This window comes from Pseudopipra pipra, chromosome 1 (genome assembly GCF_036250125.1).
Source record: "Pseudopipra pipra isolate bDixPip1 chromosome 1, bDixPip1.hap1, whole genome shotgun sequence".
Lineage (NCBI taxonomy): Eukaryota > Metazoa > Chordata > Aves > Passeriformes > Pipridae > Pseudopipra > Pseudopipra pipra.
The window spans coordinates 190,265-201,961 of NC_087549.1; the positions used below are offsets into that span (position 1 = coordinate 190,265).

The 11,697-nt window shown below is 71.9% G+C and overlaps 2 protein-coding genes across 3 annotated transcripts in view; both read right to left on the reverse strand.

Annotated features, from left to right (window-relative positions):
- Positions 1–11,656, reverse strand: part of LOC135423993 (microtubule-actin cross-linking factor 1, isoforms 6/7-like) — a 35,451-nt gene extending 23,795 nt beyond the window's left edge. Inside the window, exons 1-6 of one of the 2 annotated variants that reach the window (XM_064674873.1) lie at positions 11,333–11,656; positions 10,670–10,810; positions 5,727–5,806; positions 5,302–5,422; positions 504–674; positions 211–371 (exon numbers count right to left, since the gene is read on the reverse strand). In XM_064674873.1, the coding sequence (XP_064530943.1) occupies positions 211–371; positions 504–674; positions 5,302–5,422; positions 5,727–5,806; positions 10,670–10,810; positions 11,333–11,575 (917 nt within the window). In that variant the 5' untranslated portion in view covers positions 11,576–11,656. Of the gene's footprint in view, positions 1–210; positions 372–503; positions 675–1,097; positions 1,688–2,922; positions 3,489–5,301; positions 5,423–5,726; positions 5,807–10,669; positions 10,811–11,332 lie in introns of those variants that run through there. The other variant, XM_064674791.1, reaches the window with a different exon arrangement.
- On the reverse strand, positions 3,673–5,295 carry LOC135402146 (basic proline-rich protein-like). Its single transcript, XM_064635053.1, has 2 exons — positions 4,906–5,295; positions 3,673–4,867 (listed from the first exon to the last, which is right to left on the reverse strand). Exon 2 carries the CDS (start codon positions 4,663–4,665, stop codon positions 3,745–3,747), a length of 921 nt encoding a protein of 306 aa, XP_064491123.1. The 5' UTR covers positions 4,666–4,867; positions 4,906–5,295; the 3' UTR covers positions 3,673–3,744.
- Positions 11,657–11,697: the final 41 nt, after the last annotated feature.

Genomic DNA, 11,697 nt, shown 5'->3' on the forward strand with positions numbered 1-11,697 from the left:
AAGGGCCTCATGCAAGACCGGCTGCAGAGCCTCAGACCCGCTGCCCCTGTGCAGCCCCGGCACGTGGGATGGGGATGTTTCCTCTGCTGTGGTGGCCCCGATGCCAGCGGGGCAGGGCACTCAAGGACATCGGGGTGTCACGGTGACACGGCTTGTGAGGACACCAGAGCCTGTGCCCGCCTGGTGACAAGAGCCTGGACCCTGACCCACCTGGCTTCAGCCTCCTGCATCAGCTTGTCCCACCTCTCCCCGAGGTCGGAGAGGCTGGCACTGCCCTCGGGTGCCGCCGTGCCGGAGCCGTGCGCCGTCTGTCTGTCCTGCAGGACGAGCTCCACGCGCGGCCTCCGCTCCTCCAGCAGCCGCTTCAGGAGCTGCAAGGCAGGGGGGGCACCGCGCTGTGCCGGGGACCCCGCCCGCCCCCGCCGCCTTGGCGCGGCCCCGGGCGGCGGCTCCAGCCCCGGCCCCCTAATCCCCGGCCGGGGCGCGTGGGCGGCCCTGCTGACCTTCTGCTCCTCCAGCTGCGCCTTCGCCACCTTCGCCTCCGCCGACGGCGGCTTCTGGTTGCTCACCAGCTCCTCCATGTCGGCCACCCAGGCCAGCAGCCGCTCCAGCGTCTCCTGGCCCCGCTCCGCGCCCGCCACCTCCTCCGGGACAGGGACGGCCCGCGGGGACACCTGAGGGGGGAGAGGTGGCTGAGCCGCCCGGGTGGGCGGGCAGTGGGGCTGGGCTGCGACCCCACACTGTGCCCTGCCCGGGAGGTGACGCCGGGGGCGGTGGGACCCTGCCCAGCCCATGGGGTCCCTCGCAGGGCTCTCCAGAGCAGGGGCTGCACACCCCGCGTCGTTCGGACCCCTCTGGACACACGATCCTCGCCAGCCGCGAGAAGAGGGAACTCCCTGCCCTGTGGCACCGGGCTGGGTGCCCAGCACTGGGGGTGCCACCAGCACCAGGGCACAGACCTCGGTGACCCTGCACGAGCCCCGGCCATGGGAGAGGAAGGCCAAGAGTCGCTGCCGAGAGAACCGTGCCGGAGGGCAGCCCCGTGGCGCGGGGTCGGCACAGTGTCCTCCCGGCGAGGGTCCCTGCCCGGCAGTCACCTCGGTGGCATCCGCATGTCCGGCGCAGCCGGCGGCAGCGAGCTCCCCCACACGCTCCGTCAGCACGGTGACCGTCCGGGTGACCACGGGCTCGCCGCCCTTTTCGCCCGCCGGATACTCGGTCACTTCCACGATCTCCGTCACGATGGTCTCGGTCACCTCCGTCACCTCCGTCACTTCCCGCGTGGTGACAGGTTTCCAGGACCAGGTGCTGCGGGGGACGCTGGCCCGGGGGGGTGTCCAGGCTGCGCCCCCCGCCTGCCCCTTCACCGGAACGCCGGCCGTGCCCCCGTTCTGCACCGCCACCTCAGACTGGCTGCGCCTCAGCACCGGGCTGCCCGGCCGGCTCCGAGCGGCACCGGGCACCGGGCTCCAGCCGTTCTCCACCGGCACCGGCGCCTTCTCCGGCAGCCCCGGCCAGGCCTCCGTGACGCCTCCAGCGGCCGCCTGCCCCTCATCCAGCCCCGGCTCCCGGCACGGCGGCTCCCGCAGGAGCTCCTCCGGCCGCCGGCTCTTCTCGCCCAGGCAGCTGGGCCGGCTCACCGAGTTCCCCATGGCGCGGGCGCCGGGCCCCCGCCTCAAATCCCGGCCTGCAACGAGCCAGGGGACGCGCGTTGCCGGGGCCACCGCGGGGCCCGGGTCACCCCTCCCGCCCCCCGCGCTGCCGGGGCTGCCTGACCTCCCGCTCCGGTGCCGGGGCGTTCTGGCCCCGCAGCGAAGGGTTGCCGAGAGCCGGGGCACAGGGGAGGAGGGACGGGACGCTGACCGTCACTGGGGCCCGGCGGAGGGAGGAGACCCCGCCGGGCAGTGCCCGGGGTGCCCGTCCCGTGCGTCTCGGCAGCAGACGCGGCAGCGGCGGCAGCGCCAGGCACTGGGGACGGGCAGATGCTCCCGCCCTGCGTCGCCTTGTGCCGTTGGATTAACGAGGGCGGCGGAGCCGGGAGAGAGGAGCATCTGTCCGGGGGGACGGGGGGCTGGGAGTGGCCGGGGGCGGCCGGGGGCACCCACCGGCGGGCAGGCAGGCAGGGGGCAGGCGGGGGACAGGCAGAGGACAGGCAGGTGGCCTCCCACCCTGCCAGCACTGCCGCAGCCATAAATCCCCCAGCGTGACCCGGCAGGACCCTCCCCCGGCAGCCCCCCTGCCAGCCCCCCCTGCCGCAGCCGCAGCCGCAGCGCTCCCGGTCCGCGGCCCTCCGGCTCGGCCCCGGGCACACGCCCCTGTGCACGTGTGTAAACACACCCCCCCACGCGTGTGTACACGCGCACACACTCCCACACATGTGCACACGCTCACACGTGTGTACACACACCCCGACATGCAGACCCCGCGCTCGCACTCCCGTGCGGGGGGCACCGGCAGGACCCCCGCGCCTCGGTGAGCCGTGACATGAGACACACCTGTGGCAGCCCCGCACACGCGTGGGGAGCGCACGTGCATACACTCGAACGTGGCCGTGTGCCCCGGGGTGCCCCGGCCGTGGGCACCGAGCCCCCACGCGCGGCCCGACACGCGTGAAACACGCCCCGGGCACGGTCCCCGCGCGCAGTCCCCGCACACACTCACACCCACGGCAGGGTCCCGACACTCGCACCCCCGTGGGTGCAGTCCCGCGGGGCATCGCACACCCCCGTCTCCCCCCCCCCCGTGTGTCGGGGTGCCTTGGGGCCGCACGAGTGGGGGGCCAGGACGCGGGGTGACCCGGGGTGACTCGGGGGGACACCTCTCCGCGCCCCTGCCTCGGGGGTGCTGCGGGGGCACAGACCCCGCCCGGCCACGTGCACCCCGCGCTCCCGGCCCCGCGCGAACCCCCCGCCCCACACTCACCCCTCTGCGGCTCCGGGTGTCCATGGGGCCGGGCCGGGGCCGCCGCCGCCGCCGTTACCGGCCCAGGGGGGCCCGGCCTGTGCGAGGGAGCGGGGCGGGGGCAGCGGGGTGGCTCGGTCCCCGTTACCGCCGCCCCGGCCCCGCCGCCGCCGCCTTTGTGCGCCGCGCCCGCGGCGCGGGGGGAGCGTAGAGAGCGGGGGGCACCGGCGAGGACCTTCGCACCGGCCCCGGCCCCGGCCCGGCTCGGCGGGGCTGGTCTGACCCCGGACACGCCGCCCCCCCCGTTAACCCTCCGGGCGCCGATCGCCACCGTTACCGGGGAAACCCCCGGGGCCCCGCAGCCATCCCGCGGGGGAGGGGCGGCGCCGGCCCACCGCCCACCCCGCGCCGCCCGGGGGGGCGACACCCCGCACGGGCACCGCCACCGACACCGGCACCTGCTCCGACACCGCATTGACACCGGCACCGGCACCAGCACCGGCAGCACCTGCCCCTGTCCCTGCACCACTACAGACACCAGCACCTTCCCCGGCACCAGCACTTGCCCCTGCACCAACGCCGACACTTAGAGCAGCTGCCACCTGCACCGACACCGGCACCGGCACTGACACCAGCACTGACACCGGCACTGACACCGGCACTGACACCGGCACTGACACCGGCACCTGCCCCCCCCGCACCGACAGCGGCACCGGCACCGCCCCGCGGGGTCACTCCAGCCCCTCCAGCTCCGGGGTTGCACCCCTGGGATCACTGACCCCCCACCCCGGCTCCAGCCCCAGGCAGCGGATGCCTTGGTGGCCGAGGGGTTCGGCCCGTTCCTCAGGGCTCTGCGGGTGCGGGGGCTTCTGAGCCAGAGGAGGGGGGACTCAGTGGAGCAGGGCTGGGCCGGGGAGGCTCGGTGAAGCAAGGCACGGCTGGGGGGCCCAGGCTGGGCCGCCAGGATGGTGTGGCGAAGCCCACCCTGAAAGCCGGGGTGCTGCAACCCTGGGGCTCCGGGACACCTCCCCGCTGCCACCCTGGGTGCTGAAGGAATCCGGGGGCGAGCTGCTCCTGCCCGCAGTGTAAACCCCCTCCCCACCCTGCCCAGACCCAGCTCCGCGGCCCCCTCAGCCAGCGAGAGCCCCCCAGGGCGGGGGTCCTGCCGCGCAGTGCTGCACGGGTGGCCCTCGCTGGGCCCCGGGAGCCGGGGGGCCGCTGCCGGCGCGTCGGCCACGCTGATGGATGGGGCTGCTCGGGGTCCCCTGGGAGCGGCGGGCGGCGGGGCCGGGGGCTTTGTCTGCTGCCAGAGACGCTGCCGGGAATTAGCATCTGCCAGGGCCTCGGCGGCTCCGCACCGTCCTGTGGCGGCTCCGCACCATCTTCCCCACCCAGCTCTGGAGCCTTCCACTGCTGGCACCGAGCGGCCCGGCGCCCAGCACGGGGTTGAGCCCCACGGCACCCCGGGCACCCCACGGCACCCCACGGGTCCCAGCCGGGACCCACCGGGCAGGACCCGGGCGAGGGGTGACGATCCGCCGAGCTGCCCGCCGGCAGCTCGCCCGGCACGCTCCGCAGCCCCAGGTACCGGGCTCGGGGTGGCACGGGCGCCCCGGGCAGGGGAGCCCGGCGCGGGGCACCGGGCGGGAGCGGTCGGCTGGAATCCGCAGCCTCAGATCCCGGGAGCCGGGTGGGTTTCTGCGCGGCCTCGGCTTTGTCTGCGCCGGGGCCGGGATGAATGGCCCTTTCAGTTTGTGCCGTCATGTGTGCCGAGGGAGCCCGTGTGCCGGCCAGGCCCCGAACAAAAGGAGCCGGCGAGGGGCTGCGCGCGGGGCGGCGAGGAGGGGCCGCCGGCAGCCCCCCCCCCCGCGCTGCTCCCGCCGCGGCTCCGCGCCCGGGCGGGGGCACAGCGGCGCACGGCAGCACCGCACAGCCCGTGCGGGGCCGCACACCCCTCCCGCACAGCCTCACACCCCTCTCACAGCCTCACACCCCTCTCACAGCCTCACACCCCTCTCACAGCCGCACCTCCCGCGCCCAGGCAGTCGTGCCCGGAGCCGCAGCTGAGCCCGGTGCAGTCGGTGGCCCTGTGGCCAGCAGGGCTCCGACGCGGTGATGCTGCGGGTACCGGGAGGGCGACGGGGCCCGCGGGCTCCGAGCCAGCGGCACGGTCAGGCCGAGGAGCAGGAGCCGGGGACGAACGGCCTGACACCGACTCGTGTGGACGAGCCCGGGGGTCTCCCAGCCGGCCGTGGGGCTGTGCCGAAGGGTCTCCCAGCCGGCCATGGCCGGGCGCCCTCTTGCCTTCCAGGGACTGAGACCTCACCGGCCTCGGTACAGACGCGAGCTGGTCCTGCCCAGCTCCGCGCGGCCCGGCCGCAGCCCAGGGCCAGACGTTACCTGCGGGGCCGTGCCGGGCTCCGGCAGCGTCGGCAGCCGCTTCTCCACTGCGTCCAGCCAGTGCCGCAGGGCCAGCAGCTGCTCCTGCACCTCCAGCCTCCGTTCTGACCGCGGCCGGGCTCTGCGGAAAGAGTGGGGACACTAATACAGAGTGGGGGACGTGGCTGCTGTCCCCCCTGCCCACACCACGCTGAGCCCCGGCCTCGCTGCGCACTCACAGCAGACCCTGCCAAGGGCGTCCCGGCTGTGTCCGTTCCCGCCCTGCTCTCCCCCGCAAAGCCGAACCGCGCCCTCCCCATCCCGGCGCCGACCCAGACCCCCAGGCGGTGCGGGCTCCCCCCAGCTCCCTCATCACGGTGCAGACAGCCAGGCACACTCGCAGGCCCCGACACGATGCGTTCGGCGGTGCCCAGCGGTGCCCGTACCTCTCCATCTCCTCCCCATCCGCTGGTGACCCCTCCACGCTCTCCCCGGCGAGCCCGGTGTCCCCCGCAGTGCGGTGCATCTGCAGGGAGAGCAGAGGGACGGTGGGGACGGGACACCAGGACTCGGCAGAGGACGAGGCTCCACGGCCTTCCCCCCTGGAACACCACTACGGAGGTCCTGGAGTGTCGCTGTGTTTTCCCCAGGGACGGCCCGTCCTCACCGGCCGGGGCAGAGCTCCCCTGCCCGAGACCTCCGACGTCTGTCCTTGCTCCAGCCGTCACCGATACCTGCGGGGTTTAGCTCTGCTCCGGCTCCTCTGCGTTCCCGCAGCGCTCCCCAAATTCCCGACCCTTTTTCACCCGGGATCACTCCCGGATCTCACTCTGCCACCCCTTGGGCTCCATCTGGCCCCCAGTGTCCCTACACCTGCTCCGTGCACTGCAGAGCCCACGGTCCGGCGCCCGGCTGAGCCCAAACCGAGCCACGGCAAAGTGACCCACGGCAAACTGAACAGTGGAAAACTGACCCGCGACAAACCGACCCACGGAAAATCCGCTGCACTGACACCCACACCAGCCACCGCCGGCTCCAGGGCTGCGAGCACGGGCGCTTTGCTGCAACATGTGGGATGAGACACCGGGCAAACACCGAGATCTAAACCCCAGCAACGCCCCGGCACGGGTACAGGGACAGGGCACGAACAGGGGGCGGCTGCTCCTTGCCCCTGCGGAGAGTGGGGCTGGCAGGAGGGATCCCACCGTACCCGCTCCCAAGGCTGAGGGCGATGCTGCTCCCGAGAGCACAGGGAGCCCTGCAATTAACTGGTCGTTAACCCTGGTGATTAATTAAGCCAGGTCACCTGGCCGAGCATAACGAGGCGGAGATGCCTCTGGGGACCCCAGGAGGGAAACGGGACACAGTCACCCGCAGACTGGGGGTGTGTTGGGTGCGGCTGCTGCGGAAGGAGCCGCGGGCAGGGTCTGGTCTGGGACCCCCGCAGGAGCAGTAGGGAATTCCTGGAATGAGGGGAAGCGGCATTAGGCAGGTGCCAGGTGCCGGTGCCGCAGCAGTCCCGCGTGGTCGGAGCGCCGGCAGGGCTCGGTCCCGTCGGAGGCGCTCCGGGACTGTTCACGGCTGACCCTGCGGGCACGATGCCGTCAGCCACGGCAGGGTCCCCCCGCCCGACACGCCCTCAGTGTGGCCACCTGCCCTCGGCACTGGCACCGGTGCTCCCCCGCCAGCTGACCAAGCCACCAGCAGCATCCTGCTTCCCGGTCCCGTGTGCCCCGCGGTGAGCCCTCGTCCCAGGGCAAGACCGCGGGGCCCGCTGCAAGAGGCTGGGCACAGGGGACCGGGGAGCCGGAGGATGCTGCCGCAGGTGGGCAGACGACAACAGCATCTGCAGTGGGAAAGCTCCTCCAGCCCAAACTCAGTCCAGGCTGGCGGGGATGGAGCCGAGGACGAAGCCCCGGCGGTCGCTGCCAGCCTGTCCCAGACACGGCGCCGGAGCGGCTGCACCGACCGCTCCTGAGGACGTGCCAAAAGAGCACGAGGAGCCCCGAACCCCAAACCGGCGCCGGGACACCGAGGTGTTAAGCGCGGCACGTGCCTGCTCCGGCGCGCTGGGGTGGGTCCGGAGCAGCCCCCAGCCCCGGCTCGGGCATCGGACACCGCGGGCTGCGCCGTTCGCCCGGGGACAAGACGGCGGGAACAGACGGATCCGGAGCTGCCCGACAGCAGCTCCCCAGTGCCGCGGAGGGAGGCAGGTCCCCGCACCGCGCTGCCCGCACGGCACCGCCGCCGTCCCCACCGCGCCACCGGCCCTGCCAACGCCGGTGAACCCGGCACGGACCGACGGGGCACAGAATCGCCGGTGCCTGCCCGAGGCAGAGCCGGCCTTGGCCAGCGCACCCGGGCTCCGAGCCCCAGCGGCGCGGCCGGGGGGGTCTCGGGGTCCCTGCCCGTGAGGAGGTTCAGCGCCCCGGCGAGGGGGGGGCGTGGGAGAGGCCGGTCGGGCTTTGTGGAGAAGCTGTTCAGAGCGTTCCCGGCGCGGCGGGGGCCGAGCCAGCAGCGCCCGGGGCGGTGGCACAGGGAGCTGGCAGCCGAGCCGGCTTCCGCGGCCACGCTTGGGACGGCGGCCACGGGTCCCGCGCACCGGACCGCGGCCAGGACGGGGCGGTGCTGCCGCTCACACCGGGACGGGCGCTTGGCCGAGGCCGATGGGCGCCGGGCGGGGGGCGAGGGACCCCTCCGGGGCTGATCGGCACCACGGGCAGGGCGACCCTCGGTGCCTCGCACGCCGCGGCCCGCGGTGTTGATGCCGAGGGATGGTTTAGCTCGAGGGGGGCGGGGAGGGTGAGCTCCGAGCCGCACGGCAGCGGGCATTAAAATTGGGAATGTCACGGAGTTTTCCATCGTGACAAGCTCGGCCTGGTTACACACTGGTCTGGTCACTCCCAGCACGTGGTGCTGAAGGGGCTTTGGGAGGGCCGGGGGGTCTCAGGGGGCAGACAGGACGAGCCAATGGAGAGGGTCCATGGACAAAGGACACTGTGCTGGCTTGGGAGTTGTGCGCTCACCCCACGGCACCCGGGAGCAGACAGCCCAGGTTTCAGGGTGTCCCCGTCTCCTGTGCCCCTTTGCCAGCCAAGGAGGGAGGATCCCACCACCCTGGGCACAGTGGAAGGGTCCCCGTGCCAGGGGCACAGGGCTGAGGGGGTGTGGGAAAGGGCATTTAGGGGGTGGGATCTCCTCTGTCATGTGGACGCAGGTCCCATGGTCGGGCCCAGGAGCAGGGGGGTCTCTCACCAGGGACCAGAGCTGAACCCCACCAGTGTCAGGCGGTGACGTGGGGCTGGGCCATGGGGCTGGGCCGTGGGCCAGAAGAGGGCTCTTGGTGGCCTCACGAGCTTTGAGAGAGGTGACTGGCTGGGGAGAGGGGAGGAGGGGAGGGTCGGGAAGGTGGGGGGAGTAGGGGATGTGTGGGGGAGCAGGAAAGGTCTGGGGGACACAGGGAATACCTGGAGGGGCAGTGAAATGCTGTGTGACCCTGGGCAGCCCATGACACCCCAGGGAATGTCACTGCTGCCCGGGGACCCCTCTCGAGCCTGCGACCCCCCCAGTCTCCCTGGCCCTGCCGCGCCCAACGGCCCCGTCCCGCTGCCGGCGGGGACAGATGTGGTTAATTGCAGACGGACAATGCAATTAACGTCCTCCCAGCCGCCGCCATCTGTCCTGGCCAGCCCGGCCTCCCCACCCAGGGCTGCTGCCAGGGTGGACATGCCCAGCTGCTCCTGGCACAGCGAGACCTCACCAGCCCCTGGACATCACAGGGGTCCCACAAAGGCCCGGACAGCTCCGGCACTCCCAGCGTGGTGCCTGGTGCTCCTGGCACTGCCACAGGATGAGTCTCCCACTCAGGGAGCCCCAGCCTGGGCAGAGGGTGGCACTTGGCTCACCAGGCTGGACAGACCCCTTGAGCTGCCCACACCTGCGCTGGCAGCTGCACTGACATTCCCCAGTTTGCCAGGACTGTCCCTCCCAAGCGCTGCTGCCCTGCCAGTGGCTGCTGGGCCAGCACACCCTGATCCCCTCCAGCCCCTCATCCTCACAGCAAACTGCTGCCATCTGCCCACAACAGCCCCTCGCTGCCCGAAAAGGGAGAGCCCACGGCACAGCCTGCACTGGGCAGAGGCCACGGGACCAGTGGGCACAGCCCTGGACTAGCAGTGGTAATGGCACATATGGCCGTGGGGGACAGTGTCCCTGCCATGCCCAGAGCCCCACTGACAGGGCTGGAAGGGATGGGTTTGTCCCCATGGGAAAGATTCAGCCTCGAAAGCCTCTACAGCCCCCACAGTCCCAGCACTGCTCACTCCCCCAGCCCAGGGATCTGCTGGCCAGGGGCTGCACCCACACTCACCTGGCAGTGCTGGCTGTGCCACCAGCCTGGGACAGCCCTGGGGACAGCCCTGGGGACAGCCCTGGGGACACCCCTGCGGCCCTGCCCTGTGCCCAGCAGCACCGTGGGGACACCAAGGCCCAGCCCACGGGTGAAGCACCTGTGCCAGGAGCCGGTCAGACCCACCGTGCCCCAGCACGTTCCACCAGGACCAGCAGCCCATGGCACAGAGCCACAGGAGGCAATGAGAGCCCCCAGCCCACAGCCACGGTGCTGAGGCTGGAGGGGCAAACAGACCACACAGAGCTGCTGGCTGGTTTCAGAGGATTCTCCTTTACTGCCCTTGCAGGGGAGCCCTGGGTCCACACTGCTCCTTTTACAGACACTTCGCAGTATGTATGGGTCAGGATTTTAGTGTTTTGCCCCCAAAACACTTGTTTGGGTGATCGATGGGCCCCCGATGCCCCGGTGAGTGATGGTCGGGGCACGGGGGGCCCCAGGGAGTGGGAAGCGTCCCGGAGCCGCGGGCAGCGGCGCCTCATGCAAAGCCAGGCGGGATAATGAGAGCAATAACGACACCGGAGGCGAAGGGTAACATGACTGGATTTACAGGTGGTAGATGAGAGCAGGGGGGAAGGAGGAGATGCCATGGAGATCCGCGGCGAGCCCAGCACCGCGCCGGGAGGCCCTCCCTGGGGAGGAGGGGGTGTGCAGGGCGAGGAGGGATGGGGTGACCCCGTGGGTGCCTCTCGGGCCGCTGGCTGCCCAGGCACTGCAGCCCCGGTCTCTGCCCGGGGACTCTGGCAAGTGCAAAGGGCGAGGGAGCACGTCCCCACGTCCTCAGGCGCGGTCCGACCGGCCCCGGGGCAGGGGACGGGCTCCGTGGCGGCGATGAGGGGAGGTGAGATGGACATCCAGCCACACTACAACAAAGCGAACAGAAAAGATGGGATGAGACAGGGAGAACGACCCACGAGATGAAGCCGCTGACCCGGCCGGCAGCGCCGCGGGACCGGGACAGGGCGGGGAGCTCGGCGTTACCTGTGCCGGTGAGCGCCGCCGAGCAGCCGCAGCCTCCCGGGCTCCCCTCGAGCCCATCCACGACCTGCTGACGTCGGAGACCCAGCTCAGGAGCTCACCCAGCGGCACCGGGACGTCTTTGGTGGGACTGGAAAAAGACGTCTGCCAGAGAGAGAGCGTGTTACTGCAGGCGCAGGGAGAGCCAGGGACAGGGGTTGGAATCACCGCGAGGAAGGAAGAGGAGGCTGCTTTTACAGAAATTCGTCACTTCCTAACAAGAGCATGTTCCGGGCTGCTGCAGCGTCCCACGGCCCACCCCATGCTCCGGGGGTCCTGAGGCCCCCGCACCCCTCACGAGGGTCAGGAAAGTCCCCGTGGCCAGGGGGGCTCTGGGCACAGGAGCCACGCGGAACCGGGCTGGGGCGTGGGTTCTGGCAGACACCCGCCGAGGGGGCGTGGAGCCACATCAGTGTGAGGAAATCAACCTCGAGCGGAAGCACTTCCCAGATACACGGAGAGACAGACAGACAGACCGGCCGGCCACGGCGGGAGCGTCCCGGAGGGCGGGTGAGCGGGCGGGCTGGCGGAGGCAGGCGCGCAGCGAAGCCCCTCGGTGGGCGAAGCGGCGGAGCGGAGGCAGGTCCCCCCGCGTGAAGCACCGGGCAGCACCGGGGCGGCACTTACGGTCGGGGCACCGGCTCCGCGGTGCGGTGGCGGGGACGTGCTGGGAGGCCAAGGCAGGGAGATGGGGCAGCTGGGGGGCCGGGCGAAGAGCCCCCTCCTTGTCACGCTGAGGGTGGTTGGAAGGGGTCCAGGCAGCAGCTCCGGGGCCGGCGTGGCGTGTCTGGCTGTCTGGTGCCGGGGAGCCGGCGATGTCCTCCTCCAGCACGCCGGCTGCAGTGTGGGGCACCGTGGGGCCAGGGTCATCTCCTCCTTCAGGGTGCGGGGGTTGAAGCCGGCAGGTTAATTACAAAAGAGTGCTAAGTGGTTAGATCCAAACAGGGAACTGTTTTCCTGGTGTCCGGCTCGACCGCACCGTGTGCGAGCGG

Bases quoted from the DNA above. Each gene is read 5' to 3' on its own strand.
- LOC135402146 (XM_064635053.1), bottom strand. From the start codon at position 4,665: ATGACGGCACAAACTGAAAGGGCCATTCATCCCGGCCCCGGCGCAGAC.